The following is a 21,657-nucleotide window of genomic DNA, read 5'->3' on the forward strand; positions in this document are numbered from 1 at the left end:
CAATGGGCCGAGCAGCACTGCCTCGTTCAAAGGCTCCTTCCCTCCCTTAAAGGGAAGGGCCATCGCTGCAGGCGCTGCAATTTAAAAAGTACCTACCTGGACCACCAAGGCAGCTGCGATCCCACGCGTTCAGCCCAACACTCAAGCAGAGTGCCGGGCTGATTGATTGTGGGCGGGAACCCGCGATAAAAACTAGAATAGGAAAGGTACGTTTTTTTTCCACTTACCTCGGCCACCTCGCCTTTAATCATCACCCCCGAAGCGGCCGGCCACCCGATGCACGCCTCCTGCAGCTGTCGGTGTTTTCGGGTCCAGGGCGATGCACACGGCGATGACGTCACGATCTTCAGGCGAAGGAGATCGGACCAATACACCATTACGCCACCGCAAAACTCCCGCCGAATATGGCAGGCGTAGATGTCAGCGCCGCGCCAGGTCGCAAAGCCATTTGCACCCTGTTAGTGCCCTCGGGGGCACTAATGGGAGGTGCAAATGCATCCAATTTCACCCCCAAAGACTTTTTACAAATGATTTTAAGGTAGAGCTGGACTTGACCAGCTAGGAGAATATATCAGGAAATTGCATGTGACCATGATTTTACGTTAATTTTAATGTATGGAAAATAATGGTGAGTGCACGTGTAATTTCCCAATTTCCCAGTGAGGTAGCTTCCACGCCAGGAGCACGCAATCGGAAAGTTTACCTTTTAATCATAGTTTTAAAATAATGAGAGTAAGTATCTTATCTAAATTTTCAATTAATTTAAAACATGTGATATATTACATGGTTGCTTTAAAATGAGCTCATTTGTTACGTGGTTCTGTCCTGTGCAATAAATATCTATTTTCTTTTTCAGAAAGAAATGCTGTCGAGGTTATAAATTTGTTCTTGGCCAATGCATCCCAGAAGGTAAGCGACACCAATAACTTTGTGGAGAAGAAAGTGGCTTCATTTGAAGAAATGCCAGTGCATTCGTACTAAAAGTTTAGCATTGGTGTGAAGCTGATTTGGTTTTGTACCACTGATAAACTTGTGGAATCTAAACCAGATGACAAGTCTTGAACTGACTCTGAAGCCAAGCAGAGTGAGACTACCTCCTTCTACATCATAGTAATTTATTCATAATGTATGTGGACACTGAGATGTGATAGAAAAGTGAAACAAAACTAGTAACAAATAGAAGGAACATTGATTTTCTACTAACAACAGATAGTTCCCAGAGTGCAATTAATGCTCATTGGTAGAAACAGAGAGGCCCTTTCCTTAAGCTTTTTTTATACACACAGTTAATTAAAGGTCTGCCTAAACGCCAGTAAGATTGCAACCAGTCCAAAGCCAAAGTGATATGCGACTGCCTCCTTGAGCCAGTCTCCAACTGCCTGCCTAAATTTGAGTCAGGCAACATTGGATCCAAAGCTTGCATAAAAGCAGACTTGAAAACCACTTTGCATAGATGCACAATGTGTGATAAAATATGAGGAACAGATGATTCAGGAGGTTTCTGAAGCACAAAAGTTGGAGCCCAATAGGTACAACTGGAAGGAATCCTCGGATTAAGTGTATACAGAAAAAAATAGATCTGCTAAATTCCTTAATTTCTCAGGGCTTTACCTACCAAAAAAATCCAAGTCGCATTTGGATTTTGGGGGTCCCTCGCAAGGATAGCCAGGAGTAATCATTATCCAATCTATTCTTTCCCACTCCATCACCCAAAGCTTTTTTTTTTTACCAAATTCATGAGGAGCACCATAGAAATGTAAGTTGCTCTTACTTGACTGTACTATTTATGTAATGCTCCTTATGTACAGGAAGAGATCTCAAGAAGCTTTAGGTTGTACAGGAAAAATGGCAGATGCTGAGCAAGAGGAGATTGGGAAAACTAAGGAAGTTGAAAGGGTAGAAGACTCAGTCAAAGAGAAGCATTTTAAGAAGGTTATTAAAAACAGGGAGGAAAGTGACAACGTGGAAGGATCTAGGAAGTGAGTTCAAGAACTCAGGGTCTGGAAGCCAATTTTCCTCTATCCCCAACTGCCACCAGATAGCAGTCTGTGCTATCATGGAAGTGTAGGCACTGACTCATCCCTGGCCACTTCTTAGGTGGGGCACTGCTGCAGATTCCAATGAAGCTACCACACTTTTCATTGATGCATGCAATGAAAAAGAAAATTCCCTGTCAGTTGCAACTGCTGTGGGCAACCATTTCATAGAATTATACCATCATACAGCACAGAGGTGCCCATTTGGCCCATCGTGCCAGTGCTGACTCTTTGAAAGAGCTAACCAATTAGTCCCACTCCCCTGCTCGTTCCCCAAAGCCCTGCAAATTTTTCCTTTTTCAGTATAGATCCAATTCCCTTTCGAAAGTTACTTTTGAATCTGCTTCAACCACCCTTTCAGGCAATGTTCGGTGTTCACTTGGAAGGTGGCATATCCTCACCCATTCCTCTGGCTCCCACATGTTCTGTGAATTATCCAGTGCCAAAATCTTCACTAACACTATCTAATTCCCCCTGGGTAAAAGTATTTGAACTGCTGTGTGGGAGGTAAACAGTAAGTGATGCAGGGGATGAGATCATGAAGGCTGTGGCAGAGAAGCACGGGGAGGGATGTTGGTGCAGGAATTAATCTGTCTTCATCATCATCCTCTTTGCCTTTGGCGCCTTCATAATCCACGAGGAAGATGTTCTGTCTCTCCTCCTCCTCCTCCTCAGCATCACCATCATGTTCCTCCTCTTCCTCATTAACTACCCCCATTAATGTGATGGATTTGCAGGATAGGAGGGTACAAGTTAAGAATGGGTGAGCATTACTGCCTTGGGATTAAGGAGACATTGAATGGGGTGGAAGCTTGCGGCTGTGTGGTGCTTGACAGGGATGTGTAGTTCTGCAGTCCATAACCTGGTAGCAGAAATAGGGCCCCAACCTCACCATCTCCCATGGCAAGAGCAGAGTGCCTCTTCATCAGCACTATGACCTGCTCCTCATGGTGGGTGAGCTCCTTAATGTCAGGGGAGTGAACCAAATATTTTGCTACTTGCCTGCTGCTGCAATCTTAAACCAGAATTGGCTTTTTAAAGGCTGCACTCTAATTTTCAAGCGCCCCCAGCACATTACTTCCCGTTTTATACAGGATTTGTGCCAATGGATCCTCCAATGGATATGTCAATGAGCTTACCCATGAAATTCTGCTGGATTCAGCTTTGCAGACCATTGACTGGTGGAATTTCAGAATCATTTGTGCAAATACGGCCAATCCACCGCTGTAATTTCAGGGTCTACATTTACAGTAATTACAACCTCTGTTATACTCTTTGAAATATCAGAACAAAAATACTTCTCTAGCACTACCTTTGAACATAAAATTGTTCCTGGAAACATGTTTGCTTACTTCTTACAAAGTAAAACGCTACCACGGAACCACTAATTTAGCTCAGTCTGCCTGCTGGCTTCTGGCTGACTGCTGACTAGCATAAAGTCAACCGATGATATATCGTTCAGAATCCTTTGAAAATATATTGAAACAAAAGACATGAAAAAAACTGTAGCCCTCACAACTACACCAGTATTCAAGTACAAACAATGCTTCTGGACTAAGCCTGGATCCCCTTATCTTTACTTGTGGGTCAGCTGATTCAAATTGAATAGTTTGGCCATCCTTCATTTTTGGCACGCTAAGGAGATAAGGACATAAGAACATAAGAAATAGGAGCAGGAGCAGGCCATTCGACCCCTTGAGCCTGCTCCGCCATTTAATGAGATCATGGCTGATCCAATTTTGGCCTCAACTCCACTTTCCTGCCCATTCCCCATAACCCTTGACTCCACTGTTGCTCAAAAATCTGTCTATCTCAGCCTTGAATATATTCAATGACACAGCTTCCACAGCTCTCTGGGGTAAATGGTGACCCCTTATTCTGAGACTATGCCCCCTCGTCCTAGATTCCCCCATGAGGGGAAACTTCCTCTCAGCATCTACCCTGTCCATCCCCCTCAATACCTTATGGGGTAAAAATTCAGTTGGTTTGCGCCTCCCGTTAGCACCTTAAGAGGGCGCTAATGGAGCGCAAAGTAACTGGCGCCCGTGCGCAGCGATGTTTGTGCCGCTCACGAAATTAACTAGACATTTTGCAGCAGTGCTAAATATTACCACCACAATCTCCTGCGCCGGCAGATCGTGACGTCAGTCGAGTGTGCAACACCCCGGATATTGAGTGGTGCCCCCTGCCTTACCGCCTGCCGCTAGCAACGACAGGTTTAGGGGAGCATTTTGCAGTCAGGAAGGGACTGGGGGAGCGCTATTTAAAGGCGACTGCTTCCTGCCTTTTTTTGTTGGTGACATTTTTGCACCACGCATTCTGAGAGAGAGAGAGACTTCTGGAGAGATTCAATGCTGTGTGAAGGAGTTTTGGGTACTGAGCAGAACTTTGCAGGTTCATTTTGATTTGCCCTTCCTTGTATTGATTTAGAAGAGACTGTGGGGGCTGCACTCTGAGCTCTTTCCCTGGGCCTCTCCATTGTTCTTTCCAGCAGATTTGATGTACAGGTCTCTCCAGGCTGAGATTCAAGGCTGCAATGAGCAGGATGTTGATGTAGAGCAAGATCAACCCTCCCATTTAAGAACTGGCTGGCGCTATTGTGTCTGTGTTCCATTGCTGACTGACATCACATGAGCTTAGCCAGCGCTCTGAGGTAGCGCCTCGCTCCTCAGCCTTTGTGCCTTAAGACAGGTGTGTAGCGCCTGATTTAGTGCTTCAATCAACTCCAGGGGCGATAAAAGCCAAGTTTGCAGTTGGAGGCGATAATTAGCGGCAGGCGCTAAACTTTGCGCACGGCCGATAATCGCGCCCCAAACGGGGCAATACTGAATTTTTCCCCCTATATGTTTCAATAAGATCACCTCTCATTCTTCTAAATTCCAATGATTATAGGCCCAACCTGCTCAACCTTTCCTCATAAGACAACCCTTCCATCCCAGGAATCAACCTAATGAACCTTCTCTGAACTGCCACCAAGGCAAGCAGATTCACATAGGAATACACAGAAGTTCAAACACAGAAACAGGCCATTCGGCCCGACCAGTCCATGTTGTCATTTACCCTCCATGTGAGAAAATTATTCTAATCATATTTACCCACCCTGTTCTCATATCGCTTTAACTCCTTTTCCTTCATCCACCTATCTAATCTAATCTTGAATGTTGACGCATTTTCTGCCTCAATCCCTAACCCTGGAAGCAAATTCCACATCCTCACAACTCACTGTGAGAAGAAGTTTCTCCTCCACTCTCGTCTAAATCTCTCACATTATTTTTGTATCTACAGCCTCTTTTTCTTCACCCTGTCTGCTCCAATCTACCCTGTCCCATCCTTTCTTTATTTTATACATTTCTATCATATCACTCCGTAATTTGTGTTGCTCTAACTAAAAAAGCCCTGATTTTTGAAGTCTTTCTTTGTATTTATATTTCCTCATACCATCAGCATCCTGTAAATCTGCACTGCACCCTCTGTAAAGCCTCGTATCCTTCCTATGCCATGAGGACACCAAATTAGTTATTTCCAGGAGCAGACCTGACCCCACTGTCCTGACCCCAGACACTGTGATGGTTTTGGTAGGGCAGGGCCCCAGCCACCCCAGCCCACTGAAGCTATCTTTCATTGTGGGACCTTCCCTTTTGGTCAACTTTGGTAGGGTCAGTGTTGGAGATCGGGCTGGGTGTACCTCAGCACTTACATCGAGATTTGCCACTCCGCAGATTTTATGGGGCACTATATATAGAGATTCAAATACAATTTAAAAATTCTCATTTTTATTTGAATCTCTGTATATAGTGCCCCTGAAAATCTGTGGCGTGGCACATCTTGGTGTAAGTGCTGAGGTGCACCCAGTTTGAGGAATTGAGACTTCAGACATGGAGGAGTGGGGTTGAGCCTACTCCTGCTCTTATATCTTATGTTCTTTACAAAAAAGTTTTTCCCGCTGACACGTTTACTAAACAAAAATCTACTCATCTCAGTCTTGGAAATTTCTATTTGGGCAACCTTCGGGTGGGCACAGCGTGGAGCACTTGTGCCACCTGCCCTAACTCCTTTCTGAGAGGTCAGAATCATTTTGAAGGACAGTCTCTTTGATTAATACTGGAGAGCTGTGAGCACTGTTGCAGGGAGGGGAGCAGAACTACCAGTGTCTTCTCAGCGGAGCTGAGCTGAAGGAGCACAATAAGGAAAGTAAGTCAATCGTGGGGGGAGGGGCGGTTACTGCGGACATGCCGGCAGCGGGAGCCGAGACGAAAGTCAAATCTTAAAGAGGGGAGGCAAACCCCAGAAGAAGGGCTTGAAGGGACCAGCTGTGGGTGAGAAGATTTTTGTGTGAGCAAAAGCAGCTCTGCCTGGCCCCACAAAATCAATGCCATTGCATTTTATGGGAGCAACCTACAGCGGACTCTTTAAGGACCATTGGCGAGGCTCTACACAACGTACCAATGGAACATATGGGCGTGGCTCTAATGGAAATGAAACTAAGGTGGGGTGTAAAATGAGCAGCCAATCCACTACCGCCCAGTTTTGGCCCAAGGGTAAATGTGGAAATTCATCCCAGGGAGCCTGAACAATTCGCCCAGACCCACTGCTGCACAAGGACCAGACTATAAGCCCTATACTGCCTACTTTGGTTCGTGGTTTGAGAGAAATTGTTTTGCATTTGTCTACTTTGAACTGTGCTTGGTTTCAATTGGTTTAGACTGCTAAGTTCAAAATCCTCCTAATGTTGGTTGTGTTCCTCCTCATTATTTGCTCCATCTCCAAAACTACCATCTACAAACTTTGAATTGTTGCTTTTAGTATCCTCATAAAAATCATTGACATTTATTATAAATGGCAGGAGTCCCAAGTCCGAGCCTGAGATACCCTTTTCCAGTTTGAATCTTGCAGCTCTGAGTCTTCTATGAGATCTTTTTAATCATTCAGTGATAACTCTCATCTTTTTGTTTCTGTTCCAGATTATGATGTGTGTTTAGGAGCTCCATGTGAACAACAGTGCACTGATAACTTTGGCAGAGTGCTGTGTACATGTTACCGGGGATACTACTTTGACCGTGTGAAACACAGGAACAGAGAGAAGCCATATTGTCTTGGTCAGTATGAACACTTGCACCATTGAATTCATGCCAACTCTCGCCCATCACACCTATACAAACATCACAGCATCAAGCGTCTACTTATGAACACCTTCATACCCACACTTATATACCCTCATAAAGGAGTTAACAAACTATATCAATCTCATCGTTTCTGTCTGAATAAGTACCTTACATGAAGCAGCCCATCTAGCAAGCTAGCTAAAACCTGCTGAAAGTGATTGTTGAGTGAAGATTACCGCAGACAGAATCCAGCTTCTATTTTTATAGGAAAAACAAGAATCAGATCAACAATAAAATTTAATGACATAGACGCACAAGCTTTCCTCCTGCATCCTCAGGTCTGAAGATCTGGTCAAATCCTTTAGAATTGCAGCAAGTCCATTCACAATAAATGCTACAAACAAGCTGATTCTGCAGTGAGAGCATGAATTCATAAACTGTATGTTTTTACATAGAAACATAGAAGATAGGAGCAGGAGTAGGCCATTCGGCCTCTCGAGCCTGCTCCGCCATTCAATGCAATCATGGCTGATCATCCAAATTCAGTACCCGGTCCCTGCTTTCTCCCCATACCCCTTGATCCCTTTAGCCTTAAGAAATATATCCAACTCCTTCTTGAATATATTTAATGTATTGGCCTCTACTGCCTCCTGTGGTAGAGAATTCCACAGGTTCACCACTCTCCAGGTGAAGAAATTCCTCCTCATTTCTGTCCTAAATGGGAGGACTCGTAAAAATCAACATTTCATTGTGCAGTACACACGTCTGCTGCATATATGACAAATAAAATTGAATTGAATTGAATTGAATAAATGGCCTACCCCTTATCCTTAGACTGTGACCCCTGGTTCTGGACTCCCCGACCATCGGGAACATCCTTCCTGTATCTAGTCTGTCCAGTCCTGTCAGAATTTTATAAGTTTCAATGAGATCCCCTCCCATTCTTCTAAACTCCAGCGAGTACAAGCCCAATCGACCCAATCTCTCCTCATACGTCATTCCTGCTATCCCAGGTATCAGCCTGGTGAATCTTTGCTGAACTCTTTCCATGGCAAGAAAATCCTTCCTCAGATAAGGCGACCAAAGCTGCACACAATACTCAAGATGTGGTCTCACCAAGGCCCTGTATAACTGCAACAAGACATCCTTGTTCCTGTACTCAAACCCTCTCACTACGAAGGCCAGCATACCATTTGCCTTCTTAACCGCCTGCTGCACCTGCATGCTTACCTTCAGCGACTGGTGCACAAGGACACCCAGGTCTCGTTGCACTTCCCCTTCTCCCAATCTATTGCCATTCAGATAATAATCTGCCTTCCTGTTTTTGCCACCAAAGTGGATAACCTCACATTTATCCACGTTATATTGCATCTGCCATGCTTTTGCCCAATCACCCAACCTGTCCAAATCATCCGTGAGTTTCTCGGCATCCTCCTCACAGCACACACGCCCACCCAGTTTTGTGTCATCTGCAAATTTGGATATATTACATCTAATTCCCTTGTCTCGATCATTAATATATATTGTGAATAGCTGGGGTCCAAGGACCGATCCCTGCGGTACCCCACTAGTCACTGCCTGCCACTCGGAAAAAGACCCGTTTATTCCAACTCTTTGCTTTCTGTCTGCCAACCAGTTCTCTATCCACGTCAATACCTTGCCCCCAATCCCATGTGCCTTAACTTTACACGCTAATCTCTTATGCGGGACCTTATCGAAAGCCTTCTGAAAGTCCAAATACACCACATCCACTGGTTCTCCCTTATCTATTTTACCAGTTACATCCTCAAAAAATTCCAGTAGATTAGTCAAGCACGACTTATCTTTTGTAAATCCATGTTGAATTTGTCCGATCCTGTCACTGTTTTCCAAGTGCTCTGCTATTACATCTTTTATAACGGACTCTAGCATTTTCCCCACTACCGATGTCAGGCTTACCGGTCTGTAATTCCCCGCTTTCTCTCTACCACCTTTTTTGAATAGTGGGGTAACATTAGCTACCCTCCAATCCATGGGTACTATTCCAGATTCCATCGAATGTTGGAAGATGATCAGCAATGCATCTACTATTTCTAGGGCCACTTCCTTAAGTACCCTAGGATGTAGATTATCAGGCCCTGGGGATTTATCGGCCTTCAATCCCATCAATTTCCCTAACACCATTTCCCTACAAATACTGATTTCTTTCAGTTCCTCCCTTTCATCAGACCCTATGTTCTTTTTTTTGTTGTGTCCACCTGTTTTTCTGGAAGTATTTGTGTTTGTTTCTTCAGCCCTTCCCGCCCTCATTCGGTTACCTCTGGAGTTCCTCATGGACCTATCCTTGGCCCCCCTCCTCTAGCTCACAGCCGACATCATCCAAAGACCTGGTGTGTGTTTCTACATGTACACCCAGATCGATCTCTCCACCACCTGTATAGACTGCACCACCTCTGTGTTGTCAGGCTGTTCCAGTCTTAGACAAGCTGCAGTTTCCTGCAGTTAAATCGTCTTCTTTTTAGGCAGTCTCTCGGAACCGAGGATGACTTGCTTCCACATTAAAAATGAGTTCTCAGGTGACTGACAAGTCCAATGCGGGCTCCCGGGCAACAATAGCAGTACGTCTATTCTGTCACTATTGGGGTTGTCCATAAGGGTCCTGACGTTCCATGTCCCGAACTTCATTTTAAAGGGTGGATGATGCCTGTGCGTTAATTCTTTTAACGTGGGGTGGCCGTTGCACACCAGCGACCACACGGGTGCAGTTAAATATTGGGAAGACCAAAGCCATAATTTTCGGCCCAGCCACAAACTCCATACGCTCACCACTAATTCTATCCCTCTCCCTGGACACTGACTCAGGTTGAACAAGACTGTTCATAATCTTGGCATCCTATTCAACTCTGAGCTGAGCTTCTGACCCCATATCCTCTCCATAACAAAAATCACTTCTTCCACCTCCATAATATTACCCGCCTCCATTTCTGCCTCAGTCTATTTCCTGCTGAAATCCTCATCCATGACTTTGTCACACCCAGATATAACTATTCCAATGCTCCCTCCCACCCTCCACCCTCCATCAACTTCAACTAATCCAAATGTCAGCTGCCCATATCTTAACCCACACCATGGGTAGAATTGTGGCATGCATACTTCTTGAGCCCTGACTCAGGAAATTGGGTCAGGGCTGGGATGGATAATTCAGTAAGGGTCACTGGATAGTAATCAAGAACAAGAATGGATGAAGGGATCGAGTGTAATGTAGCCAAGTGTGCGGATGATACAATGATGGGTGGGAAAGCAAGTTGTGCAGAGGACTCAAAGAATCTGCAAAGGGATATAGACAGGCTAGGTGCGTGGGCAAACATTTGGCAGATGGAGTATAATGTGGGAAAGTGCGAGGTTATCCGCTTTGGCAGGAAAAATAAAAAAGCAAACTATTATTTAAATGGAGAGAGATTACAAAATGCTACAGTTCAGAGGGACCTGGGGGTCGTTGTGCATGAAACACAAAAAGTTAGCATGCAGGTACAGCAAGTAATCAAAAAGGCAAACTGAATGTTGGCCTTTATTTCAAGGGGGTTGGAGTATTAAAGCAGGGAAGTCCTGCTACAACTGTACAAGGTATTGGTGAGACCACACCTGGAGTACTGCGTACAGTTTTGGTCTCCTTATTTAAGGAAGGATATACTTGCATTGGAGGCAGTTCAGAGACAATTCACTAGGTTAATTCTAGAGATGAGGGGTTTGACTTATGAGGAAAGGTTGAGAAGGTTGGGCCTATACTCATTGGAATTTAGAAGAATGAGAGGTGATCTTATCGAAACATAAAAGATACTGAGGGGGCTCGACAGGGTAGATACAGAGAGGATGGTTCCCCTCATGGGGAAATCTGGAACACGGGGTCACAGTCTCAGAATAAAGGGTCGCCCTTTTAGAACTGAGATGAGGAGTAACTTCTTCTCTCAGAGGGTCGTAAATCTGTGGAATTCTCTGCCCCAGAGAGCTGTGGAGGCTGGGTCATTAAATACATTTATAGTGGAGATAGACAAATTTTTGCAAGATAAGGGAGTGAAGGGTTATGGGAAGCAGGCTTGTAAGTGGCTTTGAGCCCTACATCAGCCATGATCTTATTGAATGGCAGAGCAGGCTTGAGGGGCCAAGTGGCCTATTGCTGCTCCTATTTCTTATAGAAACATAGAAACATAGAAGATAGGAGCAGGAGTAGGCCATTCGGCCCCTCGAGCCTGCTCCGCCATTTAATGAGATCATGGCTGATCATTCAAACTCAGTACCCTGTCCCTGCTTTCTCACCATATCCCTTGATCCCTTTAGCCTTAAGAAATATATCTAACTCCTTCTTGAATATATTTAATGAATTGGCCTCAACTGCCTTTTGTGGTAGAGAATTCCACAGGTTCACCACTTTCTGGGTGAAGAAATTCCTCCTCCTCTCTGTCCTAAATGGCTTACCCCTTATCGTTAGACTGTGACCCCTGGTTCTGGACTCCCCCATCTAGTCTGTCTAGTCCTATTAGAATTTTATAAATTTCAATGAGATCCCCTCTCATTCTTCTAAACTCCAGCGAATATAAGCCCAATCGACCCTGTAAAGTCTGTGGGTTGTGCAGTTAATAAATACACAGACTTCAGAAGTAACAAACAAACAGGTCCTTACTATTCGAAGGTCCGGGTGAATCTGCCCCAGCAATCATGCCACAACACTTATATACTGGTGTGGTCACTATCGGTATTACAGTATACAGAAGCCAAACAAATAGTGCCACACCTAAAGTAGTTCCCTTAAAGGTGAACGGTTACATTCAATAGTTCCCTTAAAGATAGACGGGTACATACACTACAATCCTCCCTTTTTAGCTTATTACTTACAGAGTCCCCGTTAAACATACATATCTTCAAATTCCTATAAAACAAATTACAGATATAATCTCGGTGGAGTCAATGTCATATAAAACAATTTACAAATATAATCTCGGTGGAAACAGTTCACAGGTTCAGTCTCTGCGGAAACAGTTCATAGATTCAGTCTCTGATCTTGACTCGTTCCGAACAACATTTCTTTGGTGTAGCCGGTTCACCTGGCTAGCGTGACTCCTCCATAGCCTTTTTCTTGACGTAACAGCTTGAACTTTCGTCCTGTTGAACCAGCAGTGCGGACTTTTACAACCAACTGGCTGTCTTGACATTTTCCAGTTTTTCAACTAATTTAGCTCCTTTCGTAATGTCCCGCCTGGAATGGTAGAAGTGCTAATATTTTAGACAGTTATTATCTTCTGCTTCTTCTTTTTCTTTTCTGCCTTTTTGAAACTCTCGGAGCTCCTTTCTCGGCTGCCAGCTGTAGCGCCACCAACTCTCTATGTTCCTTAGACCTTAAGTGCTTCATCCGGATTTCAGCACTTTGAGAGTTTTCATCACAAGCTGGGCAGACCACATCCTCGTAATATTCAGTGTCACTCAACAGGTCATGGTAATATTCAGGTTCGTACTGAGTTAGGCCAGCGAGAGAGACTTCTTCTTCCTCCTCACCCGTCTGGACGTTAGCTGACGGTGGTTCCTTCCCTAAACATCTTTCTTGAAAAGCCTTCTTCATGCATTCATATTCATCCCGCTCTTCCTGGGTTATCTGCCATTCCTTCACGACGGACCTCATTTGTGAGTTCAATACCTTCCTTTCCATCGGTAATTGCGTTATCAGGCTATTTAACCCTTCTACTGAAATAACGGTTTCCACATTCTTCTGTTCACCTTGACGTGATTCAATGTACTTTTGGCATCCTTGTAAAATTTGTGTTGCCACCTCAGCTATCTCCGTGACTTTTGAGAGCTCCGAACTCGTTCCCCCTGAAGATTGAAGCTTGTGTTCAGATTGTTCCCCTTGCCGAGTCTTGTCCTTCAGCATATGAAGGAGTTGGCCGACCGTTAACTCTTCCCTGGGAACACGGTGGATCAGAGTCTTCTCCATTTCATCCACCTCTTTCTCCAATACTTCCACCTTATGTTCCTCTTGAACTTTGGCTTTCAGCGCTCGGCAAAGTTGCGCCCTGATGCTCTCTAGTTCATGTTCAGGGACCATTCTTACAGTGTCCTGTTCTTCCACTGAAAGGATTCCCAGTTGAATCTGTTCTTCAAGTTGTTGAACCTCGGTCATTGCCACCTCATACTTGTCTTGGGTGTCCTTCAATGTTTTTATAAGTTCTTGGACATCCTGTCTTTCATGCGCTGCCATGATTTTCACCTCTAATTGCTCATCTATGGATGGAGCTTCTATCGATGAGTCTGTCTTGGCCTTGAGTTCATCAAGAATTTCCTGCATCCTTTGGACTTCTTGCTCATGTTCAACCTTTAGTTGTTCATATGCTTCTACTGAAACTAGCTTTTCGGAGGCTGCCGAGTTAACCCCCTCCAGAATTGTAGCCTGGGCCTGTTCATACTGTTCTTTCAACTTCTCACACTCTGCTTGTAAGGAGTCGTAGAGAAGAACTGGAATAAAATCCTGGCTCCCTGAAGATTCCTCTTCCTTTGGTTCATTCTGTAAATATTCTAGTTCCTGAACAGCATCAGGGGAATGTGATTGGTATTTGACCACGATGGCTCTATGGTCGCTCTCTGCTTGAGCTAGCTGTCTCTGTAGTCTTTCCAGGTTCCCCCATTCGGTGTCCCAGAACTTTTCCATATTTTTCATCTCCTGTACGAGACGGTCACTCAACTGTTCTAATTGTTGTCGTACTTTGACATAAGTTTGCGTCCGAGCTCGGTGTTCTTCCGTCATGGATGAATCCTTTGCTTGAACAGGCTCAGAATTCTCTGTCAACCTGGAGTTCTGCTCTGCAGCTTTATTCTTCTTGGTACCATAAGTCCTTCTGCATGTCTTCGTTTTCTTTCCCATCGTCGGCAAGTCCCTTTTAGCCTTGTCTTCCATTTCCGACTTGGTCTTATCATCATCCATTTCAGAATCTGAGCTAATAGCTTGCACCGAGTCCTCCCTCATTATGGCTTTTAGGTAATGCCATTCCATGTCTATTTTCTTAATCCACTCCCGTCCTAGAAGTGGTGGTCCTCCCTCAGATAATACGTACAAGTTCATTCTTGGGTGTTCTTTACCCCTATCTCTCACCTTGACTCTTATTTTCCCCACGGGGTATACGTTATGCCCCGTGTATGTCTGTAATACGAACTTGGTATTTCTTAAAGGTATGTGAGAGAATAGCCGGTGGTAGTCCCTTCGGTTGATGACTGATAGAGCTGATCCAGTGTCCAGCTCCATTCTTACTTGGACTCCAGCTATTTTTAGTATGACCCAGATGGCCTGTAGATCCGTTTCTTTACCCACATTGTGGATTCTCAGACTACCCAGCTCCTGGTTGTTTGGGTCTGAGTCTGGATTCTGTTCGTCTGAACTCTTCTCAGCCACCTTGTGTACCTTGTTGTACTTTTCTGGTGGTGGCTTCCTTTGATTATTGGTCTTTTTCCCGGACCGGCATACCTTCGCGATGTGACCCAGTTTGCCACACTTCCTACACTCTTGGTTCTTAAACCAGCATTGATTCTGGTCATGCGTTGTCTTCCCACAACGGTAGCATTTTGTTGTGCTTGAAGTAATTTGGTCCACCCCGAGTGCCGCCGCCTTTAGTTGCATTTCCGCCGTTCCTTTCGCTGCGGCTTCGTGCGATGCAGCTATAAGGACAGCCCTGTCCAGTGTGAGGTCGTTCTCTTCCAGTAGTCGCTTCTGCGTCCCTTCTTTGGACAATCCGCATACGAACTTGTCCCGCAGCGCTTCTGTCAGATTCCCTCCGAACTGGCAGTATTTCGCTAGCCTACGCAGTTCGACCAAGTATTCCGCATTGCTTTCGTCTTTCTTCTGCGTTCTTGCGTAGAATTTGAATCGTTCAGCCAGCATCAGCGGTGTGGGGTTCAAGTGGTCCTTCAGCACAGCCACAATCTCTTCGAAGGTCTGATCCGCTGGTTTATTTGGTGCTATTAGATGCTTCAAGAGCCCGTATGTTTTTGCCCCCATCGAGTTTAGCAATGTTATCGCCTTGTCGTCTTCCTCTATTTTGCTGGCTTCGCAATAGATCTCTATGCATTCCACGTACGTGGCCCAGTCTTCTATTTCAGAATTAAAGTCGTTAATATTCCCTCGCTTAGGCATCTTTCTTCCCTTGGGAGCAGCACCAGTATTTCTTTAAGTATTCTTATTTATTTGTTTGTTTCTAAGATGGCGGTTTTCCCGCGAAATCGGCGGTTTCCCGCTCTTTCCTTCTCTCCCCGCCCACTTCAATGGCGGTATGTCAATCAAGATGGTGGTTTTCCCGCGAAAATGGCGGTTTCCCGCTCTTCCTTTCTTGCCCCGCCCACTTCAATGGCGGTTTCCCGCTTCTGGCGTCTTCTCTGCCTAATGGCGGCTTCCCGCGTTTCTTCCCGGTGGAAGGGGTACGCTTCCCCCACAGCGGACAGGTTCAGCCGCTGGCTGGCTACCGCACAGCTCCCCTTACTCGGCTATGTCTTTTCCTCCCGCCCGCATGGCTCTACCGGCGCTGGGTACACCCCGTTAACGGAGGACAGTTCAGCCGCTGGACTGGCTCTCGCGCAGTCTCTCTCTCCGTACCCGGCTCTGTCGCTCTCTCACCCGCACGTTCGGTGTTACCGGCCCTGGGTACCCCGTTGGTGGAGAACAGCTCAGCCGTTGGACTGGCTCTCGCGCAGTCTCTCACCCCGTTTTCGGCTGTGTCTCTCACCCACTCCCGCACATTCGGTTTTGCCGGCTCTGAGTACCCCGTTGGTGGAGAACAGCTCAGCCGCTGGACTGGCTCCTCGCAGTCTCTCTCTCCGCACCCGGCTCTCACCCGCACGGTTCCCGTTTGCCTCCCCAGCCCTCTCGCAGACCGATGTTTCCCTCCCCGGCTGCGGCTGGGTTTCTCTTCCCGCGCCTACTCGCAGGCTCAGCGCTTCGTGGCTGCGGTCGCTGCCCGGAGTTTTCCCGCCGATCGCGGTCCGGCTGTCACCCGACGCCGTTGGACCCGACTTTTGGCCGGCACAGCTCCCCCTCGACCGAGGTTGAGTGCTCTGCCCTTATCCTCCGGATACTTCTACACCTTCCCCTACTCACAGTCTCTTCGGCCGCCTTGTTTCTTGCTGGTCGGCTCACTCCGCACCGTGGCAGAAGGGTAGTCAGTGCCTGTTGCTGATACAGCTTTTGTTGTTAGTCTTCCTGCTTTCTGTTGTTGCAGCCTCGTGTTTTCTTTTGGTAGCACGACGAGGGCGGTTGTCTCTCTTCGACGCTCTTCGTTGCTTTTGGTAGTCTTGCCGCAGGGTACGATCGGACTCGTCGCCACTGTAAAGTCTGTGGGTTGTGCAGTTAATAAATACACAAACTTCAGAAGTAACAAACAAACAGGTCTTTACTATTCGAAGGTCCGGGCGAATCTGCCCCAGCAATCATGCCACAACACTTATATACTGGTGTGGTCACTATCGGTATTACAGTATACAGAAGCCAAACAAATAGTGCCACACCTAAAGTAGTTCCCTTAAAGGTGAACGGTTACATTCAATAGTTCCCTTAAAGATAGACGGGTACATACACTACAGACCCAATCTCTCCTCATATGTCATTCCTGCCAATTCAGTTATCAGTCTGGTGAATCTTTGCTGCACTCCCTCCATGGCAAGAACATCCTTCCTCAGATAAGGTGACCAAAACTGCACACAATACTCAAGGTGTGGTCTCACCAAGGCCCTGTACAACTGCAGCGAGACATCCTTGCTCCTGTACTCAAATCCTCTCGCTATGAAGGCCAACATACCATTTGCATTCTTAACCGCCTGCTGTACCTGCATGCTTACCTTCAGTGACTGGTGCACAAGGACACCCAGGTCTCATTGCACTTGCCCGTCTCCCAATCTATTGCCGTTCAGATAATAATCTGCCTTCCTGTTTTTGCCACCAAAGTGGATAACTTCACATTTATCCACATTATACTGCATCTGCCCAATCACCCAACCTGTCCAAATCATACTGGAGTTTCTCGGCATCCTCCTCACAGCACACACGCCCACCCAGCTTTGCGTCATCTACAAACTTGGAGATATTACATCTAGTTCCCTCGTCTAGATCATTAATATATATTGGCCCAGAAATTCGGGTCCCTACGCGTGAGTACGCACGGGGTACTCACGCGTAGGCCCAACAAAAGTGCCGGTTTCATGCATGCACTGCGCATACGCGGGAAACTGACACTTCCATTCCCCTGAAAGAAGGGGTTCAGAAGTCGAACGTGAGCGCCGAAGAGGCAGCGCGTGCGCATTGAACTTATGTTTTTTTGCAGGTTTTTCCGGGAGGGTAAGTCTCCAGCAGTTACACTTTTAAAAAGCAGGCGCAAGGCCTGCTTGTAACAAGGAAAGTGGTGAATTAATTAAAATTAAAACATTTTTTCCACAAGTTTATTATTTTTAAATACTTTAAAGAAAGGTAAGTTTATTTTTAGCCCTGTTAGAAAATGTAATTCTTTTTTCAAAAATTTAAATGATTGTTTAAAATAGTTATTTCATGTAATTTATAGTTTATTTTTAAAATGTGGGCGGCTTCCCGCGGGTGTAAGCCCCCGACCTGCACTTACCTTGCGAACCGGCCGTCGAGCTGTGGGCCCCCGTGAAATTCCGATCCTGGGCCTCCTCCAACTGCTGGCGCGCAGTGCTTGCGTATCCCAGGGGCGCAGTTAGTTCGATGCGTCCCCTGGGATCACGTGGGCCATGGAGAGCCAATGGTAGCAGGGAATGCTTCATTCATAAGAGCTGTCAAAACTTATAAATACTACGGGCCCCAAAACATCACTAAATCTTCAAATAATTTTTTTTAAAACATCACATTTTTTAAATAAACTATAAATTACACGAAATAACTATTTTAAACAATAATTTAAATTTTTGAAAAAAATAATTTTATTTTCTAACGGGGCTAAAAAGAAACTTACCTTTCTTTAAAGTATTTTAAAATAATAAACCTGTGGAAAAAATGTTTTAATTTTAATTAATTCACCACTTACCTTGTAAAAAGCAGGCCTTGCGACTGCTTTTTAAATGTCTAACTTCTGGAGACTTACCCTCCCGGGAAAACCTGCAAAAAAAATGTAAGTTCGATGCGCACGTGCAGCCTTTCCTGCGCACGCTTTCCCCACTGAGGTTAATTGTAGCACCCCTTCTGCCATTTTGGCTGAGATCTGCTAACTCATCACAGACCAGGAATCAAACCTGGGAACTTTCTGGTTCTTATGGTTCAGCTGTCACTATCTTAACCAGTTGAACCATGAAGGAAGCTGAAAAAATAATTTTAAAACAATTTCATTTTAAAACAATTTTCTTTAGATCATTGACGCATGTTTTATTTTAAATGTCTATTTGACAGATATTGATGAATGCACCAAAAGCAATGGGACTGTTTGTCCTCATATCTGCCTCAACACACCAGGCAGTTACCAATGTGCATGCAAGGAAGGCTTCTATCTCAAAGAGGATGGGAAGACTTGCAGCAAAAGTGAAAGTGGTAAGTTGTGAGCTGATGAATATAAAGAATGAAAATACTTTGATTTTCGATTAGACTATTTTACCTTCATAGATAAAGCATCAAGTTGACAGGCAACTCCACCTTATTTATTCAATGAGGATAAGCTGAAAGGTTACTTACTGTTCTAGTTTTTTTTCTTTCACATGTGTCCTTGTAAGGGAACCTTCTAGTGTCAGAAACTATACATAACTGTACTTAAGGGGAGGAAAACAATTTTACCTAATTCACAGATGGTTACATTGCCATTTTTAAATCACAAATTATTTGCAAATTGGCATTTTATGACTTGGTTGCAATTGGAACAACTTTTCATGAGATGGGGAAAATGTAAGGTTGTGGCTCCTTTTCAAATGAGATTGAAGTGCAAATGATTCTGCTTTAAAAATTGCTATGACATTGTGGCCCCTTTGAATGTTGTTGAATGGGTCAGTTGCTCGATGTTGTAGAGAAGGTCATGAAGCTTTGACAAAAGCGGCACTGAAGTGCTCTTTGGGTAAATTTTCAATACATGCTGATCCCCCTAGTGGTCCAGTGGCTTGCTTTGGTTCACTTTACATTTAACTCTGAAGTTTACAAACCTAAATTAATTCATAGCCCCTTTGTGAGCTCTTGTTTGGTGATATATTTGGTTGTATTGAATAATTCTGCAAAATGGCAGGATTCATGCTTTCTTTGCAAGTCCATTGAAAGACTATACTAACATTATAATGGGAATGACAACAAATATGTAGTAAAGGGGATTGGGCAACATAGTGCACATTCTCCTTTTAGCTCAAGGCCCAGATTTGAATCCAATCTAAACTTATGGTTCAAGTCTCATCCATCTGCTGGTTTAAGGTTCCTAGGTGAAATGAGTTTGATTTCCTTCTGAATCCTAGTTGGTGTGTGCCACAGCACAAAATTGGCTATCTCACTAACAGAAACCACAAGGACTTCTAAAGTAAAGGTTGTTTTTATGAGGTTAAGGCACATTTTAGAGCAGAGTATATGGCATCTTAGTTTGTATCTAACCCATGTGACACCTTGCAAAGAAGTGCTGGATACCTGAAGTAAGAAAGGGTTCCATTTTCCAGGGTTGACATTCCTGACATTCCTCACCTTAACAAATAAAACATTTACTCGCAAAAATATTGCAATAAAATTAAGGAACATTTGAAAATTGTCCCCCTGAGTTTTTATAAACTAGGGTGACACCATTATACATTTCTCTTTCAGAACCACACCAAGGAACTCACAGGAAGTTAGAATGGTAAGTGACCATTCAGCTTATCTGCATAATAATTAGGCTGGAGTTGTCCTTTGGCCCTTCAACTACTGAAGGAGGATTTGAGTCATGCCTTCAATACTTCATCAGAATAGATTGTTCCTTTTTGCTTTTCCTCCCTCCCATTTTCTCTTGCTCTGCTGAAGGCACTGACTTATGCTGGAATACACAGGTGGCAATCACCCTCCAGCACCTTGCCCAGGTGACTATCCTTCATGTATGAGCCGAGATAGTGAGTATGAGCAGGCTATTTGACTGTGGGAGGCATTGTCACTGAGTTTGATTCTATTCTCACCTGATCTCTACACACATGCACTTTCCAGCCAAAGTCATTGCATATCGACAAAGGGGAGGAATGAGGACCAATTATTCCCTCTCTATCATAGGAGCATTGAGGTCAAATGTAATGCTCCTATTGCCTCTTGGCTGAGGTCAGCTAACTCAGCATAGACTGCAAAGTGAATCTGGAACCTTCCTATGGCTCAGTAGCACACAACAGAAGGCATTTATCCACTAAAGCAGTGGCTCTCAAACATTTTCAGGCAAGGCTCACAAGTTCAACATTTTTACGGCCAAAATCACACTGAAAAATTATTGTGCCCTTCTCACTAAGGATACTGGTACTGTGTTAAATGTGATAGAAAAATCTCTCTTCAGCAGGGTTTTACAAATTACTTCATACATACCATAATGGGAAGGCAAATGTACTATAACAAGGAATTCTAATACTACACCCTCACCTTTGTGGGCATTCAGTCACATGGGTGACCAACACTTATAGGAAAAAGAGGAGCAAAATAAATGTATACTGCAAGCACAGCGAAATGTAATAATATTAGTTGCTGCTGTATCCTGCAGTCTGTCTTTCTTTCATTATGCAGAAAAGAGTAAGGTAGATTTTCCACTTTGCCGCCTGGGCATTAAACGTCGCCTGGATGGAGCCCAAGATGGAAAATCTGGTAGGGAGATTCGCAGGATTGTTACAGAGCCTGCCGGATTTTTCTTCCATTGAAATGAATAGAAGGAACACCCGGAGGGTTCCGTTGGGGCATGCGGACCTCCCTGCCAGATTTTTCTTTCTGCGCTATGCCTGAGCAATGATTAACCCTGAAGGCTGTAAAGACAGAAATCTACCCCAGCACCAGTTATTAAAAAGCCAAACAAAGTGGTTGCTTCTGTGGTGTCCCCTGTTCCTGTCTGGAATATTCCTGTGGTAGTAAAGTTGAGAATGTTTTTCCACAATTCCAACCCAGAATAATTCATTTTTTTGTACAACTGCAAATCATGTGGAACTAGGAGCTTGGCATTGTCCTAAAACAGACACAAATATTCTCTCTCTCTCTATATATTGTACTCAAATATTTTTTTCCAAAAAACGCCAAATTTTATAAACTATAATTAACCAAGTATACGGAGCACAGTCATTTTTACAATTTATCATGGAAAATGGCAAGGTCACTTACAGATTCTATTGTTGTTGGATATGGTGTAGAAATATGATCTCTGTGTCTTTGACTGTGTTAGTAATTACAAAATGACACATTTTAGTTTTAAAGATTGGCGCATTCAATCCGCCTCCACATTAGCCCATTTAAAAATGGCCATTATTCAACTTTCAATAATTGGGACAACCATCCAGTACTCATCTGCTAAAGTTTAGAATTTTTATAACCTGTTGTTTCACAGCAGTGCAAA

General features: G+C 44.5%; 1 protein-coding gene across 2 annotated transcripts in view; it reads left to right on the forward strand.

Annotated features, from left to right (window-relative positions):
• Positions 1-21,657, forward strand: part of ccbe1 (collagen and calcium binding EGF domains 1) — a 428,382-nt gene that overhangs the window by 386,471 nt on the left and 20,254 nt on the right. For both annotated transcript variants that reach the window (XM_085974219.1, XM_085974214.1), the window contains exons 3-5: positions 857-909; positions 6,998-7,132; positions 18,540-18,677. In XM_085974219.1, the coding sequence (XP_085830345.1) occupies positions 857-909; positions 6,998-7,132; positions 18,540-18,677 (326 nt within the window). The remainder of the gene's footprint in view (positions 1-856; positions 910-6,997; positions 7,133-18,539; positions 18,678-21,657) is intronic.

This window comes from Somniosus microcephalus, chromosome 2 (assembly GCF_052327205.1).
Source record: "Somniosus microcephalus isolate GS21.2 chromosome 2, FLI_Smic_1.0, whole genome shotgun sequence".
Lineage (NCBI taxonomy): Eukaryota > Metazoa > Chordata > Chondrichthyes > Squaliformes > Somniosidae > Somniosus > Somniosus microcephalus.